This window comes from Pseudorca crassidens, chromosome 12 (assembly GCF_039906515.1).
Source record: "Pseudorca crassidens isolate mPseCra1 chromosome 12, mPseCra1.hap1, whole genome shotgun sequence".
Taxonomy (NCBI): domain Eukaryota; kingdom Metazoa; phylum Chordata; class Mammalia; order Artiodactyla; family Delphinidae; genus Pseudorca; species Pseudorca crassidens.
The window spans coordinates 84,346,300-84,372,906 of NC_090307.1; the positions used below are offsets into that span (position 1 = coordinate 84,346,300).

Below are 26,607 nucleotides of genomic sequence, written 5' to 3' on the forward strand. Positions count from 1 at the left end.
CCTCAGCTCCCCCTGCCCCCTGCCTGCCCTGTAGGGCCCTGCAGTCCAGAGCTCGCTGCAACTGGGGCCTGGGAGACCGTGGGAGGGAATTCGGGAGACCAGGGAGCCCCTCAGTGGTCTGAGAAACCCAAGGAGGTTCGCGCTAGGAGGGGGGCCACGGGAGGAGCCCCCCAGGACTCTGCCTGACCCCGTAGGACTCACACCCTTCACCCAGTTAGCCCAGATCTCTGCCTTCTGCTGGCAAACGCTGCAGTTCGCAGGTAGCTTGTGCCAAGGGGGTTCTGAGCTCCCGGGGGGCGCGGGGGGCATTTCAGCAAGGAGAGCTGACCCAAACCGGCGCGGCCTTTGCCTTCTTTCTCTTGTGCTTTCTGCCTCGCCTTCCCTGCCCTGGGCACCCCTTTCTCTGCATGCCGCCCGCCCAGGTGTTCGTGTTGGCGCTTACGTTCCTTGTCCTCTTCCTCGGCAACTTCCTGACCACACTCAAAGTCGTGCACACCAAACTCCAGAAGAACAGAAGCGAGGCCAAGAAGCCGTGAGCCACGGGGCCGGCGCCCCTCGACCCCCGGACTTTGAGACTGCAGGGGATCCCAGGCGACACCCTCGCTGCCGGGTTCCTCCCAACCAGTGCCAGTGGCCACTGGCAGCAGTGACCTCAGGGGCCAGCGGCATCGCTGGGAGCAGAGCCGAGGCCCCGGTCCCCGGCCGGACAAGAGGAATGTGACCCCAACCTGTCCGTGCAGTATTAGCCCGTCCCAGCCTCCCTATTTATGACATATTTAATATCGGCGCACCCCCTTCCCTAGAATCTGCCGCCCTCTTACCCCGCTGCTCTCCGCGAGACTGCGTCAGTCTTCCTGGGGGGTGGGGGAGGCTTAGCCTCAGGGTCCCCCTCTGTCCCCCATCCTGTCGTTTGAGCCCTTCAGGTTGGGCTTCGGACGTGCCTCGCTGGGGTTGGGTTTCCGCTGACCTGCTACTTACTGAGTCCCAGGCGGGTGGAAGGAAGCCCTTCCGTGTTCCGGGGAGCCGCCCTCCCCGGGGCACCGCTTCTGCCGTAAGCTCCCGGCCTCCGCGCGTCCGCCGCGCGGGTGTTCAGGTTCTCGGAGAACCGCTGTCCGTGTCTTTGTGCCTCGTACTCTTTGTGCTTCCTGAGTCTTCAGCCTGCTGGCCGCCAGGTGGCCCTGCCTCCCACAGGCCCAGGGCTTGGCCTGAGGCGGGAGGGTTTTCTGAGGGTCACCACCAGAGGGCGCCCCTGCATCGTCTGGCTGGTGTGAGGGCTATTTTTTTTTTTCCTCTCAAAGTTTGGGTCCACTTTTGGGGGCTTCATGACTCCCACCCCTCAGCCCACCTTCCCAGATTCTCTCCGTGAGCACTCAGGGCGTGGGGTCAAGCCCCTCGGCAATGGTTGGGACGTAAGCCAGCGTGGAGGTCACCCACGCTCAGGCTTCCTCCCTTCACCTCAGAGCTTCTGGACCGTGGGGGGCGTCTGAGCAGGCTCACTTCGAGGCGGCGGCCACACTCTAGAGGCCAGGGCAGGTCTGTTGGTCACCTCACGTTAGGTTCTGTATCTGTGGGGAGGGTGAAGAAGCGAACAGTTTGGCTACATTTTCTGCGTCTTCTCATATGAGCCTCAGCCGTCCTTAACGACTTACTTAGAAATCCCTGTCGACCAGAGTACATAGATGGTGTCCCTAATCATGCTCTGGGTGTCAAAGGGGTTTAAACTTTTAAAGTATGAAATTTCCCCTCCCCTCCCCTCCCCCCAGTAAGATTCCACATAAAAATCCAGATTTCCACTTTCCCTAGAGAAATGGAAAGATCTAGAAACATTCCCACAGAGCAGCATCTAGCTGGGCTGAGCTGCCTTGTCTAGGGTGGGGTGCTTGCTTTCTAATTTGCCACAGGCCCCACCACTCCCTTTCATCCCTGCCCTACTTCACTCATTTGGGTCTCCCATCTGGCCCCTTAGGCACTTGGGTTTGCCCTAGACTAGGAGTTGGCGAACTTTTTCTGTGAAGAGCCAGATGGCAAACATTTTAGGCTGTGAGGGCCAGATGGTCTCTCACTCTAGTCTAGTCTGCAACTGGAGGGCAAAAGCAGCCAACGCGTAAACGAATGGGCTGTTTTTCACTAAAACTTTATTTACAAAAATAAAGATTTGGCCCACAGACTGTGGTTTGTGGACCTCTGTCCGAGACCATCATTTGTCCACGGAGCCTTGGACCGAATGCTCTCTTGATTCCCCAGGGCGCGGCAGGGCCTTGGGGAACCTAGGTGGGGTGGGGTAGACTTCAGAAGTCTCTTTCTCAGGCCTAGTGGGCGCTGAAGCACTGGGCAACGGAGGAGGCTGAGGCAGGAGATACCGGGGATGGCAGGACCACCTGAAGCCATTATCTCATCTTAGGTAACGCTGATCCCTGGGCTTACTCAGGAGCCACCAGCTCTCAATCTCTGGGGCATCAGAATCACCTGGGGCACTTGTTTCAAAACTCTTGGGCCCCTGACCCCAGACCTTCTAGGAGGTTCAGTGAATCTGCACTGGGGGTTAATCAAGTCTGTTCTCGCAGGAGGCCAGGATGGCCTTGGTTCCAGATCTCCACATCTTGGCAGAATTGGAGGCTGCGAGAGACGGGAGCTCGATGACTCTTTAAATGAGCCAGTGCCGTCCTTCTGCAGACAGTCTGTAGAGAGACCTGACTTGCCCAAGATCACTCGGAGCTGGTGTCACTTTTCATCTCGGGTTTCTGGCAAGTAGTGGCGAGCGGAGGGGTTGCAGGTGAGGAGACACTGAGCGAGGGTCACATGGATCAGCCAGATAATACTTTTTGCTTTTTGAGAGAGGTTCTTCTCTGCCTCACGTGCGTCCAGCTCTGGAAAGATGGCGGCCAAGCCGAGGGCTGAGACTTAAGTCCTCTGTTTGGCAGGGAGGAGGGAGGGGGCTGGTGCTGGCCCCCCACGTTTGGGGCTGAGGCCTGTGTTCTTGTGATAGGCCTCGGTCCCATCCTGGTGCCTGAGTTCCTGCGGGGAGGAAGCAAGAAGCTGGAGGATGCAGCCGTGCCTATCTCAGGAAACCAGGGAGGCGGGTGACTGGGGAGAGCAGGCTTGGGGGCCGTGTGGAACGCTGCCAAGTCCACATTTATCCTCATACCAGACGTCATTTCTCATCTCAAGCACAGGCTTTGAGGACCTATTGGGTGTGCAGAAGGGGACACACAGCTGGGGGTTGGTAGTGATGAGGGCACACCTGAGTCCTGGGGACAAATGCTAGTTCCAGGGTACAGAGGGACTGAGTCCAGCACCCTCGCTCACCACCACCATGCAGGCTGGAGGGGAGCTCGTGGTCAGAGCCCCAGCTGGGAAAGGAGAGAGTTCCAGAATGTTCCAAGAGCCTGGCCACAGGCTCCAGACACCAGGCCCTGGAGACGCCCGACTCCGAGTGCCCTTCGAGAGCTGGGGAGGGTGCAGGATCCGGGCAGTAGTCTGGAGCTGGGGACCTGCGTCCTCTCAGTTCTATCGTGAGGGCCGTGGGCCCCGCCGGGAGGTGTCAAAGCAGCAGGCACAGGCGGTGTTGTTTCTGCCGCTGTGCTTTCTTCAGAGCACTGAGGGCAACTTTGGCGGCCTCTCGGAAGACGTCCTCCACGTTCTCCCGAAACTTGGCAGAACATTCCAGGTAGAGGGCAGCTTGGATCTGTTCGCAGGCGCTCTGGCCCTGGTGGGGGGAGGGGCCGCGATTAGACGAGGGGCCTGGAGCATGCGGTCTCCTGTGAGACCCCTCACAGATTTGGGGGCTTGCTGGGGGCGGAGGCCTCGGTGTGGGGATGCTTCACCCCAGGGCCAGCACTCCCCAGTGTGTGCGGATGGACCATGAAGGCCAGTGTGGTGTGGCCTGTGGGCTGTAGCTGCTGGGAGCTCTGTCCTGGCCTCCTGCCCACGCTTCCCCTGAACTCAGGCAGAGACGGGGGCTGACTTCAGCCGAGAACTGGGGTGGTGTGTTGTGTCTGCGAGGCCTGTGAGGAGAGTTGAAGGCCTCAAGACAAAAGGGCTTCCTACGTGCTTCTCTCCCCTGCTCTTCCCAAAAGCGCAGTTAGGGCAACTGAGCTGGCTATTAGAGTAAAAACAGTATTTCTAACACAAATTTATTAATGCCTGTTCCTTTTTATTAAACTTCATTAGTTTTCCTTCGTGTTCCTTTTATTCTGCCATGCCTTACCCAGAAGGCCGCAGGGTTTGGTCAGGCTCATGAAAGGAACCCTGCTTTCCAACGCAGGCCTGCCCTTCCAGGCCTCTGGGGAGATGGGACAGGGTGGTGGTTAAGGGCTCAGGCTCTGGGGCTAGAGTGACTGGGATGGGATCTTGGCTCCACTTCAGGTTAGCTGTGTGACCCTGGGCAAGCTACTTAACCTCTCTGAGTCTCCATCTCTCCTCTGTAATATGGGGGGCGCTAATAGTACCTGCCTCAAGGTTATAAGGATTACATGAGGTAAGTAATGTAAAGTGCTCAGGCAAGTGGCCTATCATTATTAATATCTAAAAATTATTATTCTTAACCCCGGCAGTCCAGTGGTTAGGACTCGGTGATTTCACTGCCGTGGCCCTGGGTTCAATCCCTGGTCAGGGAACTAAGGTCCTGCAAGCTGCTCGGGGCGGCAAAAAAAAGAAAATCATTATTTTTAGAATCCTGCTGGCTTCAGCTCCCGAAAGGCTGCTAAGGCACACCAAATGCAGAGGCCAAAGACCTGGGAGGCTTTCTGGCCATGGCTGTGTCCTGGGCTCCTGGCGATGGGGTGCAGCGGAGCGGGGCGGGGGAGGGGCCCCTGGCCCACCTGCGTGTAGGTGATGGGCTCCAGCTGGGCCGCCCGGAGCTTGCGCAGCTGCTCCTTGTCTTTCCTCAGGTCTGTCTTGCAGCCAACGAGCAAGATAGGGATCCCACGGCAGAAGTGGGTGACCTCCGGGAACCACTGTGGAAGGAGAGGGTGGGCATCAGGGCTGGGGCCCCGTCCGTAGCCCCTCCTCCAGAGGCAGGCAGGCTGGGAGAGGGGCCTTACCTTGATAAGAACGTTGTCATAGCTGGTGGGGTTCATGACGTCATAGCAGATGAGCACGAGCTGGGTGTTCTGGTAGGACAGGGGCCGCAGCCGGTCATAATCTTCCTGCCCTGAAACCAGACAGCAGGTGGAGGTCAGGGAGGTACCACTTACTTCTCTACCTGAGTCCCCTGTCTGGGCTCCGATGCATGAGGGGTTGGGGGTCTCCTGGGCAAGAGACTCTAGGCCTCGGTTTCCCGTCTGTAAACCAGAGGTGGCGGGCTTCCCTGGTGGCGCAGTGGTTGAGAGTCCGCCTGCCGATGCAGGGGACACGGGTTCGTGCCCCGGTCCGGGAGGATCCCACGAGCCGCGGAGCGGCTGGGCCCGTGAGCCATGGCCGCTGGGCCTGCGCGTCCGGAGCCTGTGCTCCGCAACGGGGGAGGCCGCAACAGTGAGAGGCCCGCGTACCGCAAAAAAAAAAAAAAAACAGAGGTGGCAGCCCGCAGTCCTACACGAGATAAAAGCCATGCAGGGACTTCCCTGGTGACACACTGGATAAGACTCCACGCTCCCAGTGCAGGGGGCCCAGGTTCGATCCCTAGTCAGGGAACTAGATCCCACATGTATGCCGCAACTAAGAGTTCACGTGCCACAACAAAGGATCCCACGTTCTGCAACTGAGCCTGCCTGCTGCAACTAAGACCCATCACAACCAAATAAATAAATATTAAAAAAAAAATAGCCATGCAGTGATCAGAGATAGGCCTGATTGCAGGGTAAGTGCTGGAAAAACTGCTAGTAATCATGCCAGTGATGATCACCCCTCCCTCCCATCCTTATCCCTGGTGCTCAGGTTAATAGCGCAGACTCTGAAGCCAAATCTGAAGTGAAGCCTCCCCTCCCTGAAGTTTCAGACCAGTGGGGTTGGGTAGGCCCAGGACACTGCAGTCAACCGTGGAGTGCGCCCCCCGCCCCCCGCCCCCCCCCCCCCCCCCCCCGGCTGAGAGGTGCATGGCCTCTGGTTGAGCTCCTCCTGCCATTCCTGCCAACACTAGGAGGAGGGTGGGGGCATGCTAGAGGTGACAGACCGTGCGCCCATCCAGGTCCACTCGGCACAGTGGCTGTCAACCCCTCTGCATACCAGACTCACCAGGAAGAACTGACAACTTCTGACACTCGGTCCCTCCCAGCACCACCTGAATCAGAACCCAAGGCTGGGCTTGGGCGACGGTTGGTTTAAAAAAAAAAACTTTTTTAGTAATTTTTTATATTGACAATTTCAAACTTACAGAAAAATTACAACAGAGAGCACAGAACTCCCTTACTCAGATTCACCGAGGCCTTACGTTTTGCCCACTTGCTTTATCTGTATATATACACTTTGAATCATGGGAGAAGGAACTGCAGACCTTCGGCTCCCCCGCCCCCACCCCCACCCCCACGGGAGAGTTCCTATGCGGTTTTTCTAAGAACAAGGACGTCCTCTCACCTACTCAGGACAAGTATGAAACTCAGAAACCAACACTGACATTGTACTCTTCTAATCCAATCCATAAGCTGTATTCAGATTTCACCAATAATGTCCTGTAGTATTTTTTTCCCTAGTTCAGAAGCAGGCCCGGGATCACACACTGTGCGTGGTTGTCATGCCCTATTTTTTGTTTAAAACTACCACAGTGAGAACTGAGAGTCTTTCAGGCCCTATGGCGACCCCTGGCCACCTCTGCAGAAAGACCCAGGCGGTGACTACCTTCCAGGGAACACAGAACTCAGAGCCCAGGAATTCCTGCCCCATCCTCTAGCCTGTGGGTGCCAGGGAGGTGCCACCTGCCCTCTGATCCCTCCGTGCCAAAGGCCTCTCAGGACAAGCAGCCTCTCCCAAGAGCACAAACAGGACACATCCTGCTCCCAGACCCCTGCTGATGACAGGACACGGCCGCCATCTCCTTTCCCACTGGCCCTCCTCAGCCCAGGGATCCTTGATGGTGTGCAGTGACTGGGAACCCAGATCTAATGATGGCTGGGCCGGGAGGACTGTCTGTGCTGTCACTCAGCCAAAGTTCCCTCAACACTGGAGAAGGGGTGAGGGGTAGTCAGGGCCCCGCAGACTCAGGCCCTCCTGCCCTCATTACCAGAAAGCTGGAGAGATCCTTGTAAGATGGTGGGAAACCGGCCCAACGTGCTCTTCCAGCCCATCTCCCCTTCCCATACATGTCCCCTCTCCTGACCTTTGTCCACATCTTTCTGATAGGGTAGTCACTAGCCCCATGTGGCTATTTGAGTTAATTAACATTAAAAATTCAGGTTCTCCGTTGCATTGGCTACATTTCAAGTAATTAACTGCCCCACGGGGCTAGTGGCTACCGTAATGGGCAGTGCGGGTGTGGAACATCTCCATCATTGCAGAAAGTTCTGCTGGATGGCATGGCACTATCCTCATCCAAGCCACCGTCAGTCTTCTGTGCCACCTCCTCCCTGGCCTCCTGCTGCCCCTCAATCCATTATCCACCTGGCAGCTGGATGGATGGTAACACAAGTAAAATCACACCCCTCTCCCCTCAACTGAAACACCTTCAGTGGCTCCCTACTGCCCTTTGCAGAGAATCCAAGCCTCTCCCAGTGGTCCACATGACCCTGCTGCCCACCAGTCTCGACTTCATCCCCCTTCCTCCTGCCCCACTCACTCGCTGCAGTACAACCAAGGCAGCCTCCTTGCTGTTTCTCAAACCTATCAAGCTCTTGTGCCACACCTGGAATGCTTTTCCCTCATTTTTTCCCCCATTTCCTTCCTAGCATTTCATTTTTAAACATTCAGACTGACCATCCACAGTATTTCCTTTTTCAAGATACTTGCCTTCTCTCTACTACTTACTGGTAATGCCACCTTATACGTCACACTTTTTCTTTTGGCGACCGCGCGGCCTTGGGATCTTGGTTCCCCAACCAAGAATTGAACCTGGGCCCTTGGCAGAGAAAGCCCAGAATCCTAGCCATTAGGCCACTGGGGAACTCCCATCACACTTTTTAGAGTGCCTTTGCCTATAAATGATTAAGAAACCTTTACAGGAACTTCCCTGGTGGCGCAGTGGTTAAGAATCCACCTGCCAATGCAGGGGACACGGGTTTGAGCCCTGGTCCAGGAAGATCCCACGTGCCGTGGAGCAGCTAAGCCCGTGCACCACAACTGCTGAGCCTTCGCTCTAGAGCCCGCAAGCCACAACTACTGAGCCCGCGAGCCACAACTACTGACGTCCACGTGCCTAGAGCCTGTGTTCTGCAACGAGAAGCCACCGCAGTGAGAAGAAGCCTGCAAACCGCAATGAAGAGTAGCCTCCGCTCACCGCAACTAGAGGAAGCCTGCGCGTAGCAACGAAGACCCATGAAAAGAAAAAGAACAGCAAAGACCCAACGCAGCCAAAAAAAAGGAAACCTTGACAACAACCACCTGCCTGATGTGCTAGTCAGGGATCTTATGAATACTCCCATTTACATATAAAGAAACATGAGATGTGAACTGACCCCTCTGAGGTCACCGAATCAGAGCCAGGCCTGACTCCACATTCATTCAAGTCCAAGGCCAGCGTTCCTTCTGCTGATACGCAGCAATGCTCTATTCTGCTCTGTAGTGTGCAAAAACAGGTTCTGGGCCTCTACGATGTAATGATGCGGCTCAGAATTCTGGCCTCACATACACTCTGATTCCCTTTTAGAAACACGGCAGGGGGAGACAAGCAGTTGTAAAATGGGGCTACGGTGTTCTGACGTCTCCTCCCATCTTGCCCGGCTGATTCCTCAGAGAGGCCTTCCCTCACCACGCAAAGTCCATCCACAGCCTGTACTCACACATTTGTTTACCGCCTGTCTCCCGGGAGACTGTAAGCACCCTGAGGGCAGGGTCCATGTCTGTCTAAAAATCATTCCTGGCACAGGGTAGGTGTCCAGTCACTATTGGCTGGTGGGTGGTTGAGAAGTTGTTCATCTCTTGTCAGACTTAGCAGAGACGAGGGCTGAGACATGCCACTGGGCTTTGCAATTAGGGCCTGTGCTGACTGCAGCAAGCTTGATGAGGGCGGAGCCAGACTGCAGTGGGTTGAATGAGGAAGTCAGACCAAGCCTGCTCCTGGCTCAGGGCCTCTCCCTTGCTGTTCCCTCTTCTAGAAGGCTCTTCCCAGGTAATAGCATGGCTCACTCCCTCCTTTCCTTCAGGTCTCTGCAGAAATGTCACCTCTTCCAAGAGAACTTTCCAGACTGCTCTGAAACAAGAGCCTCCTTTGCAGTCTGTCCCATGACCAGCTATGGCTTTATTTTTCTTCCTAGCAAGTATCACTACCTGACATCACAGTTGTTTTTGTTTGTGGGGGGAGATGTCCCTCATGAGCACGTAAGACCCTGAGGACAGGCCATCTCTGTACTCCTCACTGTTAGATCACCTGGCGCACACAGGCTCTATAAACATTTGGGGAATGAACGAATGAACAAACGAGCCGGTGAATAAAGTGGAATAATCATCTCTATGGCTTTCAGGTTTGCAAGGGCATTTCACTTCCATCACCCGTTAATTTTTTTTTTTTGGGCCGCACCTCGCAGCGCGCGGGATCTTAGTTCCCCGACCAGGGATCGAACGCGTGCCCCCTGAAATGGAAGCGCGTATTCCTAACCACTGGACCGCCAGGGAAGTCCCACCCGTGTTAATTTAAGCAGTCGCCCCCCCCACACACCCCCCCGGGAAGCTGGGCGGGCAAGTTCTTCCTGTTAGGAGCCCACGTGGCTGGGGGTGGGGCTGCAGGTTTCAAGGTCACTGACAGGCTCCCTGTGAGCTGAAGCACCAACGGGTTCCCAGCTCCAAGGCCAGTTTCCTGCCCAGACGCTGTAAAAGCTCCAGTCCTCCCGGGAAGCCTTCCTAATTGGGAATTAATCTCTGGACCTCAGTTTCCTCATCTGTGAAATGCGTATGTAAGGAGCAGGTGAGCCTCGATAATAACAGTAAAAATGGTTAGTATCAACAATATTTATTGGCCGTGCTCTCACTCATCACATGCCAGGCCCCATTCAAAGCCCTTTACCTGCATAGACTCATCACTCCTCACTATGATTCCTCACTACTGGCTACCGTTTTTGTTTTGTTTTGTTTTGTTTTGTTTTTGTCGAGTCATGCAGCTTGTGGGATTTTAGTTCCCCGATCAGGGATTGAACCCAGGCCCTTGCCCGTGAAAGCGCGGAGTCCTAACCACTGGACCGCCAGGGAATTCCCACTACTGCTATTGTTATCACCAATTTACAGATGCAGAAACTGAAGCACAGAGAGGTGAAGTGACTTGCCCAACGTCACACAGCCAAAGGGAAGCTTCATAAAGGACAGAAGACCATAGGTAGAACTATTGGGGTGCTTCTCTCTCAATCCACCCCAGAGGATAGGGAGCTGTCCTCACTCTACAAGCCCCAACCCTGACCCAGTGAGGAAAGGCTGCCAACAAGGGGATCTTGAGAGGGAGGGACTCTGGGAGAGGATGGGTAGCCAGCCCAGATCCCATCGCCTCTTCCCAGTTCTCTTTTTTTTTTTTTTTTTTTGCAATACGCGGGCCTCTCACCTTGTGGCCTCTCCCGTTGTGGAGCACAGGCTCTGGACGCGCAGGCTCAGCGGCCATGGCTCACAGGACCAGCCGCTCCGCGGCATGTGGGATCTTCCCGGACCGGGGCACGAACCCGTGTGCCCTGCATCGGCAGGCGGACTCTCAACCACTGCGCCATCAGGGAAGCCCCCAGTTGTCTTCTTGACTTGACTGTGCCTGGCTCAGCTTTCCCCAGGAGTTCAGTGTGAGCCTCCACATAGGGACCACGCCTGCAGACTATGGACTTCTGGGTGCTGTCGACCTCATGGCTCCTTGGGAGGAGTGGAGTGTCCTGGACACCCCACCCCTATGAGTCAGGAGAGCCAAGCTCCACTCAGACTCATTTTCCATGATCTTGGCACCTTCCCTCTCTGGGCCTCAGTTTCCTTATCTGAAAAAGGGGGTGATAACCCTGCCCTTGATATTGGAAGTAAAGGACTTGTAGGCTGAGCAATGCTGGGCAAAGGTGTGGGCCTGCGGTTACTATTGAAATAGAAACTGAATGGGGACCTGGGTGGGGGATTCTAACCGCAGATCTTGGGACCCACGAGCTCTAGGAGGCCTCCCATCCACTAGGTGATACAATTACCCTCCCCATTTACTCACAGTGATGCCCAGGCTTAAAGGGGGCAAAGTCATCTGCCCAGAGGCGAACAGGGGTCCCACTCTGGCCTCTGCAGATGGGCTTGAGAGGTTAAAAAAGCCCCCCGAGGGCTTCCCTGGTGGCGCAGTGGTTGAGAGTCCGCCTGCCGATGCAGGAGACACGGGTTCGTGCCCCGGTCCGGGAAGATCCCACATGCCGCGGAGCGGCTAGGCCCATAAGCCATGGCCGCTGAGCCAGCACGTCCGGAGCCTGTGCTCCACAACGAGAGAGGCCACGACAGTGAGAGGCCCACATAACGCAAAAAAAAAAAAAAAAAAAAAAAAAGCCCCTCGGGTTATGTGCAAAAGGACACATTTGCTTCTGGAGAGGAAAGGTCTTCTGATCCACAGCTCCCCCGGAAGCTGCCCATCTTCCTGAAGCTGGCGGTGCCGCAGGGCCTGAGGAAGTGAGGCTCACGCGAGCGTTATTTCCTTTGTGGGAAGCTCTGCCATGACAGTCATCTTCCCGGGGGCATGGTCTCTAAGACCTGGTGCCGGGTAGAGGAGAGGGTGTCATTGGGCCACAGTGGTCCCCAAATCTGCCAGAGGACATCTACAGGGCACGTGGTTCCCATCTCTGGCCGGGGTGTTGGTCAGGGGAGGGAGGGGTGCAGGCAGCGTGAGAAGGGGAAGCTGCCAGAAGAGGAACCCACTTTTACTAGTGCTACTGGGGCCCGCCCACCTGTGTCTCCTAACCGCGGTCTGGAGCTCAGACCACGCATGCGCCATAGACCCACAGCGTCAGCTCCCCCGCCTCCAGGGCTCCTGGCTCCTAGGCACCCCTCTTGTCCGTGATTCCTGTCTCAGCGACTTCTTTGCGCCCCACTTTTCCTACTGTTCCCATCTCTGGCTGGGAAGGGGACCACAGCTCCCCGACCTCCCGGGGCAACTCCAGCCAGTCCTGTGATGCCCCACCCCAAAGCCCAGATAGCTCTGTCTCCGGTTGGTGTCTTAACATCCCACCTCGCCCCCACCTCCCCTCTCTCTGCCCAGGAAACTTCAGACTTCACCGCAGCTTCCTGCCTCTGAGGGTGTCTGGGCAGGCAGATGAGCTGCTAGGGCAATGGGTGCTCACAGCGCCCGCCCCCTTCACCTTTGCGCACTGCACTGAGAGCTCCATCACCCCTCCATCCACCCTCCCGCCGCAGTGGTGTCTGTAACTGCTTCCGCAGGACGGAGACAAGTAGCCAGACTCTCCTCCCACACGGACCCCTGTGGCTGAGGTCCTGGGTGTGGAGAAATTCAGCCTCTGGGGGGGGGGCACCCCATCCCACAGCTCTGAGCACCACTGGTTGGCTGGAAAGATGCTCGCTCCCCTGCCCCCCACCTCCCACCATAGGGTCTAGCCCATCAGGTTCTAGAACCTTCTACCATAACCTTTACTAGACTTGGGGCTTCCCTGGTGGCACAGTGGTTAACAATCTGCCTGCCAGTACAGGGGACACGGGTTCGAGCCCTGGTCCGGGAAGATCCCACATGCCGCGGAGCAACTAAGCCCGTGTACCATAACTACTGAGCCTGCACTCTAGAGCCCGTGAGCCACAACTACTGAGCCCGCGAGCCACAAGTACTGAAGCCTGCATGCCTAGAGCCCGTGCTCCACAACAGGAGAAGCCACCGCAGTGAGAAGCCCACGCACCGCAACGAACAGTAGCCCCTGCTCGCGCAACTAGAGAAAGCCCACACGCAGCAACAAAGACCCAACGGGGCCATAAATAAATAAATAAACAGATAGATAAATAAATAAATAAAACCACCATTACTCATCTCTACCTGGGCCACTCCCTTCACCCTTGTCTCTATCTTTTTCTAGTTGATCACCTGGCCATTCTTTCTGCCACTTTTTTCGGATATCTGTCCACCCCAGAGAGAGAGACGAATCTCATCACCTTTATCACAAAGGACCTTCTCCAGGGGTGTCTCTGCACCCAGGTTTCTTTTTCATTCATTCATTCCACAAGCCTCGCTCTAGGACAAGCACCACACTGGGCACTGGCGTGTGGAAGAGGAGTGACCCAGGCTTTCCTTCATGCTCCTCCTGACAGTGGGGCTTCCCAAGTCACAGCGGGACACCCTTGAGGGAACAGCCACGTTTCTTCCCCCCAGAATATCCCTCCTGGGCCATCCTGCTGACTGTGAGGCCAGTCTACTCCCCCAGGGATGCCACTGAGAGGTTCAAACCCCAGCTCTGCTTTTCTGCCGCCTGGAACAGTCCTGCTGGGAAAGCAGAGGGTGGGGGCCGGCACAGAGCTCTGCAGGCAGCGGGTTCAAAAGAATAGGCTTGGGCTGGGGCCTGGGCCTGAATGGCAGGAGGTTAAAAAAATCACAATGACAGTGAGCCCTTTGCAAAAGCCAGGCCCTGCACTAAGTGCTGCATGTCACATGAATTTGATGTAATCCTCACAACTATTTTAGCCTTGATTACAGAGAAGGAAACTGAGGCCTAGGTGCCCCCACTGACACGCAGCCAGGGGGGCCAGCATCAAAGCCCAGGTCTGACTCCAAAGCATGTGGCAGGAAGCTGTGGACAGGTAATCATCGCCCTGAGTGGTCACTGCTCCTGGTGATTTGGGAAGGAGCTCTCCCCATCCCTCCCACAGTAGCTCTTAGTGAAAATCATTCCTTATACCAAGTAGAAGCTTTCCAGAACCTCTACAGGACAATCTACGCTCATAAGTTCTTTGAGCATCTTTCTCTGGGTGAGGCCAGAAAGACCAGAAGTGATCCTTACTCTGGGTCCGATGAGGGAGGCTGCGGTGAAGCCCTGAGGGCAGAGGAAGGAAGAGAGTGAAATCTTCCCTCTGACTCTCCCTGCCCCACCAGCACTCCACCCACAAAGTGGGGTTAATGAACCTGCCCCCACCTGGGTCCCGGACAGGAAACATGTGAAACTGAAAGTGTCCCAGACACACCACGATTTTTACTGCTCTTGTGGCCACGCCCTTGGGAATTCCTCAGACGCCTTTGGCTTTCCCAGTTCAAGGGGCTGGAGGCATGGCCCTGTTCTGGGGGCAGCCCTGCAGGGCCCTCATCCAACAAGAGAGGGCCCTTAGAGGCCACTATAGGGGGGACACACCCATATGGCAAAGTCAGGAATGAAGGAGGGGTTTGGGGCTGGGAGAGGCCCTTTCCTGAACCTCTCCAGAGTGGAATGAGAGATGTCACTGGCAGCCTTATGGAGCGGTGGGCAGGAGGGGGTGGTCCTGGATTTTGGCCCTATCCAAGACCAGCTGGAAGACTTGACCTCATACATACAAGGCTTGGCCGACAGGGGAAGGGACACCTGATGACATAGTCCCCTGCAAATTACTGAACACTGAGTCACAGAGGCTGGGTGAGGCCCCAGCTGGGATCCTGAGCTTTGCTCCCCAAAGTTGATTCAGCCCAGAGGGGCGTCAGGGCAGGATGGAAGCTCCCCAAGGGTACCAGTACCAGCAGTGTTACCCAAATCCTCCCGTTGGCTGTGCTCCTCCACCCATCCCCCAACAATAGGAACGCTGATGACTGTGACGCAACTAGCATAAATACACTTGCCTTAGGAGCTGCAGGTGGCAGAGAGAACCTACATTCCCTAGAGCTCTGTTCCTTCTTCAGTGCCAGGAAGAAACAGAACGGTAGCCACAGAATCCTAGAACCACAGGCTCCAAATTATAGACCATAGAATTCAGAGTCATGCACCATAGTCCATGGAATTCCAGACACATGGGACTCAGAATGTGTAGCTCTAGGGCCCTAGAGCCTCAGGGCTGTTGGCCACAGAATCCTGGAGTCACAGGCTCTGATCTATAGCCCAAAGTATTCTAGAACATAGGACCCAGGAATGCAGCCCACTGAACCCTAGCACCAGGGGACTCAAATCTGCAGCCCACGGAATCCTAAGAGACCACAGCATGTAACACGAAATCCTGGAACCATAATAAGCAGAAGCAAAGCCCACGGTTTTCTAGAGCCATAGGAGAGGAAGGAACCCGTGAGCCCTCAGAACATCAGCGCTAAGAGGGTGGCTCAGGAACTCACCTCTTCCAAATACCCTCCTTTTACAGATGGGGCGCCTCTGTCGGCCTCCAGCACCACCCAGTCAGGCGGTGGTCAACCGGTTCCCAGCCAGCGCCCCTCCGCGGCCTCCAGGAGTGACGGGATGTCAGGGCCCCGGGAGAGGCAGAAGGGCGGGCGGGGATGCCCGGCGGGGAATGCCCCTCAGGGGAAACGCTCCTGGCGGACCCTAGGACCCTCGCCGCGCAGACGCACTCACCGGCGGTGTCGTATAAGTTCAGGGTCACCTCCTTGCTGCCCACGGTCACGCTGGCCGTGTACTTCTCAAACACGGATGGGGCGTAGTGCTGTCGGAGAACGGGCAGTGTTGGTTCTTAAGAGGTGCGGCAGGGACCCAGGGCCCGACTGGATCCCCACCCCCACCTTCACCCCATCCGGCTCAGCCCCCCTCACTCTGCTGGGCTCTGGAATTCCCGAGGGGGTGCCCCGGGGTGACGGCCGCCTCTCCGTGCGCAGGACGCCAGGGACCTGGGGTCCGGGTTCGGGGCGCAGGCTGAGGTCTGTCCCTCACCCCCAGTGGTCCCAAGCCCGTCTCCCTCGCCCCCAGCCTGCTTCCAGCCCCCCGGCGGGCCTCACCTCGGGGAAGGACCCCTGGCTGTACACCATGAGCAGCGAACTCTTGCCGCAGCCGCCGTCGCCCACAACCACGATTTTCAGCTGCTTCTTGCCCGGGCCCGGGGCGGCAGTCGGGGCTGGGGCCCCAGGGTTGTCCATAGCCGGGAGCAGGCAGCACTGGCGGCGGCGCCCTGAGGAGAGCGCTAAGGTTGAGCGATCCGGGGCGGGCGGGGCGCGGGCTGGCCCCTAGGGCGGGGCTAAGAGAAGCCCCGCCCTCGAAGCCGGCACCTCCTCCGCCAGGCAGCCAGCCGGGGTCGACCTCCCAGACTATTTCCTTCCTGCTAGGCTCTCGGCCCAGAGTCTTCACCTCTCATTCCCAGGGAAACTGAGGCAACTGAGAAACGGAGTGCTCAGCGGCAAGCGCAGCTCCCATCTCTCCTGCGAGTCACGGCGCCCCCCACACCCCAACCAGCAAGATCTGATAGTTTCCGCCCCTTCCCGCCTGGCACCCTTGATTGGCAGTCTCTGTCTTCAGGCAGGGACCCTCTGATTGGCCGACTCGGCCTCCTCCATCGGGCAGGGTCTCTTTGATTGGCGGACTGCCCCCCAGCCCTCGGGTTCGAGGAGCCTTGGTCTCAAGCTCTGGGAAAAGCCCCCCAGCTTCTCCCCGCCCCAACTATGTGGCCTCGGGGAAGTCCACTCTGACCTGTTTTCCCCCAGAAGGTAGCGTCGGTGGTTCCAAGAAAGATCCTGGCATAGGGGTCCTGTCTGCCCACGTGGTCTGGCCCTATGGGAGTGAGCCCGTGTGTGGGTTGGGGAATAGCGGTTCCGCTTACCTATCACCCCACCTCCCAAAGGTGGAGATCTGGCGCCCTCTGCCGAGCGATGGCCTCGGCGCGGCAACTTTGGTAACAGGTGAGTGGCCCCAGAACCCTTTCGAGGGTTGGCCCCAAACCAAGCGGGCGGGAACCTCTTTCTAGCAAGGCCCAGAGGCGTGGGAACCAAGCAAGACGCCGTCGAGAAGGGGAAGGGGAAGGTCAAGGTAAATCTAGTTGAGATCAGCTGGGCCCCCTTCCGTCCACTTTGGAGACTGATAACCCTGCTCCCACCAAGAAATTTGTGTTCTCCAGCCAGCAGCCACATATCCTTCATCCCAAGCTTTCTCCTCAACCCCCGGACCCAAACTGCTATTTACTGAGCATTCACTCTGGCCAGGTACTATCAGGGCGTCTGGGCAAAACCACCCCTGCCTCCCACCCCTTCCCTCCCTTGGACTGTCTTTTGCACAAACCAGGCCAGTGGTCAGGAGTGGCAGAGGGACCCCCAGGATCAGGCATGTACCAGGCAGGCACTGGGACATGGCTAGGTGAGAGAGCAGAATCTTTCCCAGCTGGGGTAGGACATCTGACAGTTTCCTCAGAGAAGGGCTGGCAGGATTCAGGATTTTCTTGCCCTCATCCCACCCAGAAGATTCCCCACTTTCAGGTACTCAGCAAGGATCAGGTAAATTTTACTTCGGAAAGGAAATCGTCAACCTGGCACCATAAATGCCTGGTCAACGTTTTCAGAGACTGCAAGGCATAATCTGGCCACCAGATGGCAGCAGAGACTGCCCCAGGAAGCCCCCAAAGAGCCCAGAGCTGGGAAGAGAAGACCCAGCTCCAGGTTCTTAAGCGGAAAGCCCTACTCTTGTCACCGGGCCAGAGGGCATCTGCTGGGTCAAGCACCCCTAGACAAATATACAGCAATTCATTCATTCCTTCTTTGCAGCACACGTTTATTGAGAGGCAATTGTGTTCCTGCCTTTGAGGAACTCAGTCCTGGGGGAAGCAGTTAAAGGAGTCTGCGAGACGAGAACAATTCAGACACCGGAGCCCCCGTGGGGTTCAGAGGAAGTTGAGAGCTGGGCAACACATGAACTAAGCTTGGCAGTGCTGGCAGGAAGGGCCAGTGGAAGTAGGATGGGTACCCAGCCTGAGTAAATCCATGGTGGCTGGAAACCCCATCAGGTTTGGCAGTGGCTGGGGCATGAGGAGGGAGACCAGACATGGTTGTCAAGGTGGTGAGGGTTAGATCACAGGGGCCTGGCTATCAGGCTCAAGATGGGTGTCAGACAGAGGCTCTGAACAGAGGAGCCCAGCCAAAGCTCTTTCCGGTGACCAGGGGGGAGCTGTGATTGGCTGGTGAGGACAGAGCTGGGGCCATCTCTACACAGTGGCAGCCTGGGGCTGGCAGAAGAGGAGGGGGAGGAAGCCATCACTCAGGGAGAGGGAGGATGGAAGAGGGCTTTGAGGGAGGGGAGGACCACTTACCTTTGAGCCAGGCACAGGCCTGACCTCACATCAGATACCCTGAAGCTCAGGGAGTGACTGGGAGAGTAAGACTACCTCATCTGGGAAGGGCCTTGAGAGAACTCACTTAGAGTTTGCCCATTCTGAGCAAACTGTGGGAACTGCTCCAGCCCGTAGGGAGAGGGCACTTAACTTTTCCTCAAAATCCTCAGACCTCGGTTTCCACCTTTTCTGTCTAACTAATGGATTTCAACTTATAACAGAAAAAATGACTTACACGAAAGCAGGTCTTCCCAGGCCGGCCCAGGTCCAGGCAGGACAGCTGACACTGGCCCCAGCCTGCCCACCCACCCCTGCCTGGCTGAGAGGCTGGCACAGAGCCCCAGCCCCACCCTGCCTGGAGCGTGTTTGATTTGGACCTGGCTCCAGTGGTGGTGTAGGGGCTGGATCTGTAGCTAAAAATACCCGGCAGCCAGGCTAGCTGCTCGGAGCTTCCTTGGAGGTGCTGTGCCAGGGCAGGCCAGCTGAGGCACTGGGAACACCCACAGGCCCGGGGAGCCCTACTCCCTTACCTGCAAAATGTTCCGAGGACCCATGCCATTCTTCTATTCACCAGGAATTCCTGGAGAGATTTAGGAGGGTAAGAAAAAATTCTTTAAACTGGTTCTTGCCACAAAGCTGTTGAGACACAGAAGCCTAGGGGAGCTGGCAGGTGGCATCTGCGGGGGTGAACTGATTTGTGCTCACATCTAGGCCTGGGATCTAGTGAGGCCAACTGACCACAAGAGAGAAGTAGGGCCAGATCCACTTCTGTCTTGTCAGGGCAAGGTCTGGCCAGCACAGGTCAGGACGGGGACGTTAACGACAATGCTAATGGCTTCCACTTCCCTGGTGCCTCAGCATACTCTGGGAGGTCACTACACACCTGAGGGGTCATCCACCCCACGTGAGACAGAAGTAACCGACCATCCTCTGGGGCCCCAGGGATGGGAGGTGGCCCAGCGCAGCCTGGGGGATCAAGGCTGTCTATCCCTGTCCCAGGACTCTCTCCAGGCTCAACATGTGGTGGTGGGCTCAGGGGAGTCACCACCAGAGTACAAAGAGCTACCTCCACAAAGCCAGACTCAGAGACAGGTCAAAGGTTATCTGCCAACCTCCTCCTCCTGATTCACAGGAGAGACCACGACTCCTGGAGGGGTAGGAACTCATCGAGGTCACTGGCCAGATGGAGACAGCACTGGACCCAGGCGGCCTCTGAGATGGCAGGGTGCCCATCTCCACAGTCCAGGCAGAGGTTCAGTTTCCACCCAGGGGGTCCAAAAGGTCGTACTCCACGCCTCGGCTCTCGCCCAACGGGCCGGAAGGGGCGGGCCCCTGGCGTCCAGTAGGAAGGCAGGTCCGGCCACCTCCGGCCGCCCTTCCGCTGGCGTGGCCCTCTTCAGGCAGGCTCCACCGGCTGGGCGCCAGGAGCAGCCCCGCCCCGAACTTGCTGGGCGACCGGTGGGTGGAGCCACGCTCTCGGCAGAGGAACCAGTCTGAGGACTGATAGGCTGCCCCGCCCCTCCCTTCACCTAGGAGGTACTGGCGTGCCAGACAAAGAAATTAGAAAGAGGGGGTGAAAAAAGGAAGCGGGGAGGGGTACGATCCTTCCAGGTCATCGGGACCCCTCTCCCTTCCAAGAATCACACCCGGACCACAATGGAGCGCCTCATTGTTCCCTAATTGTTCCGAGGGCGGGAGTGGAGGAACTGGCTGTAACCCTCCAAGCTGCTGCTGGGAGGGAGAGGTTTAAATCAATTATTTAACTATCCAACGCCCACGGGAGATAAAGACCCCAGCCCCGTGGAGCCCCAAGGGCTCTATCAGAAGGGATGCAGGACACCCTCAGGGGGCAGAAAGGTCACCTGAGAATCCAGGGAGTTGAATGAACTCATCAATGGCAGAGCCGAATTTAAACCGCCGGATTGGGGCAGACTGTGGAAGGAGGGAAAGGCTCGTATGATACTAATAATGTGAGCCTCGCCAACTTTTACAAAGTGCTCACCCTGGGTAGGGGGAAGGGAGTCTGGTGCCAGGTGTGGTCGGCTGCACCCCTTGCCCCCCAGCAAAAGACAGCATGGACCAAATCCAGCTTATCTGGAGACCCTCATGGCGCCAAGGCATGACAGCCAGAAGGACCTAAGAGTACCACGCTGGTTACTTTCAACCAAATAGCTTTCCCAGCTCCCAGGCGGTGACGCCAGCAGACAGCTAGCACTGGCAGGAGCCCAGAATAACCCAGCAGCTGGGGCGAGGGGGTGCCATGCACACAGGTGCTGGGCTGGAAGACACCTGGAATCTCATCCTGACTGCCGGTGGTGACCTCCTGACCTTGGGTGAGTCACGTTACTCTCCGGGTGGGGGGAACCCCCCAAACCATGACCCATCATGGAACAACAGCCTGTGGACTTGAGGAAAAGCCACCATCCCAACTCACACACTGGAGTAAAAATGGAGCTGGCTCCCAGCCTGCAGAATGTCAGCCTTCCCCTTTGCCCTGAGGCTGTGCCACGTGCTACGAGGTGGGCTGGTGGGGGAGGAGCTCTCGGACAGCCCAGCCCCACCCCCCGCAGCCACCTCCGAAGGGGGGCCAACTGGTGTGAAGCCTGTGAGGCCGGCCCCCTTAATCGCACTTAATCCGCCCTCCACCCTTTACTGCAGGCTTCATTATCATCACTTTACACAGGAGACTCGCCCAAGGTCAACCAGCACAGGGGAGAGTCAAACCCACAGCTGCCTGCCTTAGAGCCTCCCTCGATTAAGCACCAACACGCCCCCAACAAAACCTCTGGGTCAAGCCCTACGGCTCCCCCAGTCCTCACTCCAGCCCCCAAACTGAAGGACGGGATAAAAGTGAGCAGAGCCTATTAGACCCGGAAGTCAAGCCTCGGCCCGAACGGGGGAGGCGGCGCAATCAGCAGCACCTGGACCCAAATGGCTCATCAAAGTAATCACAAACTAAAGATCACGTGGGAGAGGGGTCAGAGATCAAGGGCCGCACTGTCTCCAACTGCGGAGCTTCCTGGAGATAAAGAGAATGGGAAACTGCATGCTGTCAGCTTGCGTAAGGAGAATAAGGAGAGAGCTGCCATCTCTACGAAGCGACACCTCCGCACCAAGAAATAGTTCGGGGTTCCAAGAGCACATGCTTGGATCCTCACAACACCCCAGGTGTTACCTGGCCCAAAGGTTCTCAAAATGTCTCCACAAGGCAGCATCAGCATCACCTGGGAACTTGTTAGAAATGCAAGCTCTCAGGCCCCACCTACTGAATGAGAAACTCAAGGACCGGGCCTCGGAGTCGATTCTAATGAGCCAGCCGTGTGATTCGGCTGCACTCTCAACTTTGACAATCACTGACCCATCTGTGCAGATGGTGAAACTGGGGCTGAGGATCTGTGCTGCTTACGCAAGGTCACAGCAGGTGAAATGGCTAGCCAGGTTTCAAATCCGGGTTTCTCCCGTTCTACAAACAGGGCTTTTTCTTTTTCTTTTCTTTTTTTTTTGGTGGGGGGGGGGGCCTGGGTGAGGTGGAATCGTGGGAATTCCCTGGAAGGGGAAGAGTCAAGAAACCTCTTTCTTAAAGAAAGCTGGCCCAGATCTCAGGTCTTTCTGTTCTTCACCTCCCTAGCAGCCAGACATCAGAGGGGAAGAGGCCAGCTCACACAGTCACCCCACACGCCCCCAGCGGAGGCCGGAAGGGAGGGCCAGGGCCGGGCCCGGTTTCCTGGCAGCTGCCTGTGTCTTTCAGAAGAGGCATCCAGGGCACTCCACCCACCAAACACACAACTGGGAAATATTGGGTTGGCCAAAAAGTTCGTTCGGGCTTTTGTAAGATGTTAAGGAAAGCCCCGAACTAACTTTTGGGCCAACCTAATACATGCAAGTGCAGCCTCTCCTATGCTCCTAAATATGGCAAAGAATTGCACGCCCCAAACTCCTGACAACGGAAGCCGACAGGCGGGGATGGATGGACCAAGCAGGCCCAGCAGGCAGCCGATTTCAGTCCCACACATCTGTGGGGGGGAAGGGCTGCAGAACCAGACTAGCAGCTTTGGGGTGCCCGCCCTCCCTGGGCTCCAGGCCAAAGCCCCCCAAATATCTCTCGCAGGCTGGGAAAGGGCTCACACCTACCTTGGTGGGAGGACTGTCAAACTAGGCCTGCTTCTGTCCAAAGGAGGACGGTCCACTCTGGGGGTACCGGGCCCCTTCTCCGGTCATGATCCTGGGGGGAAAAATCGGAGGGTGTTTTAGGGCGTCGATGGCCACAAACCGGATACGGTCTCCATGAGGGAAGGGGAGCCTTACAAATGCCTCTCCCCCCTTCCCAGCTGCCAAGGCAGCCCTCACTCCAGAATGAATAGGAGGGGGGTGTGGATGAATCACCAAGGTTCAGCCGGGGCGCCGAGCAGCAGGCGGCGGCTCATCTGCATTTCCAAAGGCCCGCCCCGTCCGCATCCCCTCCCCCAGGAAGGGCCGGAGATGCGAGGGTTTACCCCAGAGCCCTCCGCCTCTGCGGATCCCGGGGAAGGCCCGCTCGGCTTTCCCAGGCCCCAAACCCCACCCCACCTTCCAGAGCGCCGGCTGGCCGGCTGTGCCTGGACGGCCACCTAGGGACGTCGGCGGCCAGCGTGAGGGCCTCACGCCCCAAGTGGGGACAAAAGGGGCCCACCTGCCCCTCGGGCTCGGCTATCAAAGGGCGGTTGGAAGCCGGACGTGGGCGCCGAAGCTCGGGGTGGGCAGCAGGGACGGCCTGGGATCAGGGCCGGGCCGCAGGGAATAAGTCCACGGCCTCTGGAGGAGCCGGTCGGGGTCAGGGGGTGGCCTCGAGGCCCCGACTGGCCCGGTGGCCCTTTGCTACTGGCTCCCGCGCGGGAGAGAAGAGAAAAGACCTCGCGACCGCGCCGGCCTCCTCGTGCCCCCGGGGGCCCCCAGGTCGGGAGCGGGGTCCGAGGACGTTGCGGAACCCGCGCTCTTCGTCGAGGTTTCCCCGGGCCAGGGGCGTCCCCGCAGGCGGAGGCCTGGAACGCGGGCGGCGCCGCGGCGGCCTCCCCTCCCCCCACCCGCGGCCCCGCCGCCTCCTTCCCTCCTCCCGCCTGGCGCGCGGCGGCCGCCACCGCCCGAGCCGCGGGCGGCGCGCGAAATGGCGCCCGTCTGACCGCCTCGCCCGGCAGAGGCGAGCGCGAAAGCCGCGGCGCGCGACGCCCCCAGGCCCGCGGCCCCCAAAACGGCCTCCGTGACCACCCCTCGACCCGGGGCGCTGTGTCCTGCGGGCTCTCGGGGCCCGGCCCGGCCGAGGGGCCGCCGCCTGCTCCGGGCTCCCAACGACAACCGGGAAAGGAGGGAGGAAGGAAGAAAGCGGCCGCCATTAGCCACCCGCAGTCCCGCCCTGGCTCCTGCCCCGGCCTCGGCCTCGGCCCCGGCCCAGCCGGCGGCTCTGCTCTGAACCTGAAAATAAAACTCGTGTTTGGGAGGGAGGAGCGAGCGCGGCCGGGAGCACAGGCAGCGCTCGGGCTGCAGGCGGGAGAGATGCTGCGTCATGGTGCCAACATGGACGCCGGCCTTTTGTCCTTTTTCGCTCAGGAAGCGCAGGCGCACCCCGGAGCCCCGAAAAGCCGGCTTCGGAGGGCGAGACCCCCACAATCAAAAGGGAAAGAGACCCCAGGCCCGGAAGGAGAGGCTTCCTCGGCTTTTGTGCCCCCATTCCCCAAAGCACTTCAATTTCTTCTCCCCCCAAGGCTCAGACCTAGAAAAGCGAGGACGAGCGCAGGCGGCTCCGTGGATGCCCCACGTCGCTGGGGAGACCTTCCTCTCGCCTCCGGGGCAGAAGGGGCAAAAGGGTCTGAAGAGCCCTCCTCGTCCCCACCCCCCCACCCCTCCCGATCCGGCTGCCAAACATGAAGCTCCTGAAACCTTCTCCCCTCAGCTCCCAAACATTTGCAGCCCTTGGCCTGCTCGAAAAAACATTTCCTCGAAGGGGTAAAAGGCAGTTTTGTTGTTGTTGTTGTTGTTGTTTTTACTTACCCGCTCAGCCCGGTGCCATGGAGTCTGGAAGATCAAGCTGGGCGGAGGTTTTGGAGGTGTTATTGTAAAAAATATCTTTTAGGGGGATTGTTTAGTTGGGAATATTTGGAGTAGTGGTGGTGTCTTTTTTGTTGTTGTTACCTTTTTAAAGTTACACTCTCATGGCATTTTCAGCTCCTTCCACTTCTGCAAATTTTCCAGGGTTGGGTTGGCAAAAGGCGGCTTCGCTGAGGACTGTTTACTGCTCTGGATATAGCAATGGTGTGACCGTCATTAAGAGACAAAAGGCGAAAATACACAGTCAAATCAAACAAAAGGCAAAAGACGCACCGGCCATCCCAACCACCATAGAAAATACCCCCGAGTTAACGATGGTGTTTGGCTCGAACCAGCTAGGACTTGTTTTCCAGTTTTAATCTAGTTTCCTGTGACGGCTTTAGTCTCTTTACACAAAGAGGTCTTCCTTTCCCTCACCCACCCCCCTACCAAGACGAGAAAAACAGAGATGTTTTTCTTCAAATAGATTTTCAAAGAAAGTGTACATGTTACTGGGAAGAAAGCTGACTAGCATTTATTGCTATAAACATTTTCAAAAGCTTAAAGCTAAAACCCTAGCTGTATAAAAGCAAAATCGTCTAAAAGCATTTTAACTGTTTTATGTTAGACAAGAGCGACAAAGACATACATGCAGATGAAGGTTCAGAAAATTAAGGACATCTCAGCAACATTAACAATGAAAACTGCACTGCGTAAGGACAGAATGGACTGGGTACTTACAATGTAAAAGGTTTTTAAAAAACTTAAAAGAGTAACGACTGCTTACAATTTTTTGTTGCTGCCATTTCGCTAGTCCTAAAACTATACATTTAAAACATTACCTTGTTAAAAAGAGAGCAGAAGGAGTTAATAAGATGGCCAGGTTTAAGTGTTTAATAGAGGAAACTATATATATATAAAAATTTATTGTTCAGTCAAGAGAATACAGATTAAGACAGCTCCAAGCTCCCCCCACCCACCCAAGAAAAAAAAAAAGAGGAAAAAAATTAAATATGTCGTTTACTTAGGTTTTTTGGAATTCAAAATTGTTAACTGCTGACATTAATGGTGTGCTATGACCTAGTTATACAAGACAAAGATGGATTCCAAGTCATAAGGAAAAATCCAGATCTTTTTAAAAAGTCTTCTTCATTCTTCCAATTGTGAGTCCTTTAGCCTGTTGACAAATGTTAAACACAACACTGAGGCGTCCTGAACTGGATGGTGGAGTCAAAGGAAAAACATTCCCCATTTGCAACAAAGGAAAAACCCACTTGGCCATTTAATTCCATTGCAGAAAAATGGCTCCCCTCATCTGTTGGCCTCTCCTTGGTGTCTGATGAAGGATGTTTTGAGAGCAGCGTCTAATAACTCAAGCCCTATAGAAGCCGCGCGCTGATTGGCTGCCGCACCCTGCCGCCCTGCTCCAGCCAATTACCTACCCACGGCCAAATTACAAACCCCGAAAAGAGCCCCAATGTGAAATACACCACCACGAAGCCCCAGCGAGGCGACTTCCTCGCCTCGGCCGCCCGACAGGAGAGGCAGAGGGGGCTACAAACGCGTCCTCGCGAAGCCCGGGAGCCTTGGAGTTGAACTCACAAAATGGAAGCCGCGCGCTGATTGGCCGCCGCCACTCCCGGACCTTTAATAAAGAAAGGGGAAGGAAAGATAAATGCAAAAAAGGGGGACTCTCTCCTTCGTCGGTGACTGGAGGAAGGGGGGGTGCGGGGAGAGAAGCATGTGTTCACAATTACAGGGCGCTCCTCTCCAAAAATAAAAACAGAAAGAAGCTTCTATCACCCAGGTCCAGGCAAGGGCTGCATCCTCCCAGGAATGTGAATGCTAATTTGGTTAAAATCCTGGTTTCCCTTCCCCAGCTCCGCTCTGGGGGGAGGGGGTCGCGGGGCAGAAGAGGAAGCCGGAGCCGAGATACCTCGATTGCAACTCGTCTTGGAGCCTCCTTGCCGCCCCTCACGGCTCCCAGCGTCCAAACACACAATCAGACACACACCCCAAAACCCAGCCCTTTCCCCTGAGCCCCCACGCGCCCACCTCCGGTTTTGGCAGTTTGGAAACAGTTTTGGAGGCCCCAGGCGCACGCCGCGGCGGCCGCGGCTCGGAGGGTAACCCCAGCCGCGGGAGGTAGAGCTCGGGGAGACCCCCTCCCCCGCCAGCCAAGCCCCCCACCTAAGTCCCAGCAGAATAAATAAATTAAAAGGCCTTCCCCCCGGGAGGGGGGAGGCAGTGTGGGAGCGCGAGAGTGAGGGGTGGGGGGCCGCTGGGGCCCGGGGCTTTGGCGGCGCAGCTGCCGCCGCCGGGAGAGTGCCTGGGGAA

The 26,607-nt window shown here is 56.9% G+C and overlaps 2 protein-coding genes across 19 annotated transcripts in view; one reads left to right on the forward strand and one right to left on the reverse strand.

Annotated features, from left to right (window-relative positions):
* Nucleotides 1–4,175, forward strand: part of TMEM120B (transmembrane protein 120B) — a 62,307-nt gene extending 58,132 nt beyond the window's left edge. For 2 of the 3 annotated variants that reach the window (XM_067700947.1, XM_067700950.1), the window contains one exon: nucleotides 423–4,175. In XM_067700947.1, coding sequence (XP_067557048.1) covers nucleotides 423–536 — 114 coding nt within the window. In that variant the 3' untranslated portion in view covers nucleotides 537–4,175. The remainder of the gene's footprint in view (nucleotides 1–422) is intronic. The other variant, XM_067700948.1, reaches the window with a different exon arrangement.
* RHOF (ras homolog family member F, filopodia associated) lies at nucleotides 2,119–26,598 on the reverse strand. 16 transcript variants are annotated; one of them, XM_067700953.1, is made up of 11 exons: nucleotides 26,326–26,598; nucleotides 25,873–25,915; nucleotides 24,376–24,480; nucleotides 22,345–22,435; nucleotides 18,744–18,793; nucleotides 16,587–16,667; nucleotides 15,902–16,071; nucleotides 15,525–15,612; nucleotides 5,043–5,152; nucleotides 4,821–4,955; nucleotides 2,119–3,706 (listed from the first exon to the last, which is right to left on the reverse strand). In XM_067700953.1, exons 7-11 carry the CDS (start codon nucleotides 16,037–16,039, stop codon nucleotides 3,542–3,544), a joined length of 636 nt encoding a protein of 211 aa, XP_067557054.1. In that variant the 5' UTR covers nucleotides 16,040–16,071; nucleotides 16,587–16,667; nucleotides 18,744–18,793; nucleotides 22,345–22,435; nucleotides 24,376–24,480; nucleotides 25,873–25,915; nucleotides 26,326–26,598; the 3' UTR covers nucleotides 2,119–3,541. The 16 variants fall into 16 exon arrangements, with proteins under 16 accessions (XP_067557054.1, XP_067557063.1, XP_067557055.1 ...); XM_067700962.1 differs by lacking the exons at nucleotides 25,873–25,915; nucleotides 26,326–26,598 and adding exons at nucleotides 20,076–20,145; nucleotides 25,545–25,668; XM_067700954.1 differs by lacking the exon at nucleotides 26,326–26,598 and having other exon boundaries at nucleotides 25,873–26,272.
* Nucleotides 26,599–26,607: the final 9 nt, after the last annotated feature.

What these genes read in the sequence shown, in the direction of transcription:
- RHOF (XM_067700967.1), bottom strand. Translation starts at nt 17,032, where the DNA reads ATGAAGGATATGTGGCTGCTGGCTGGAGAACACAAATTTCTTGGTGGG. An exon ending in GCCAGGGGTCCTTCCCCGAG is followed by an intron (nt 15,613 to 15,901) that starts GTGAGGCCCGCC and finishes GTTCTCCGACAG; the next exon opens with CACTACGCCCCATCCGTGTT. An exon ending in ATGACAACGTTCTTATCAAG is followed by an intron (nt 4,956 to 5,042) that starts GTAAGGCCCCTC and finishes CTCCTTCCACAG; the next exon opens with TGGTTCCCGGAGGTCACCCA.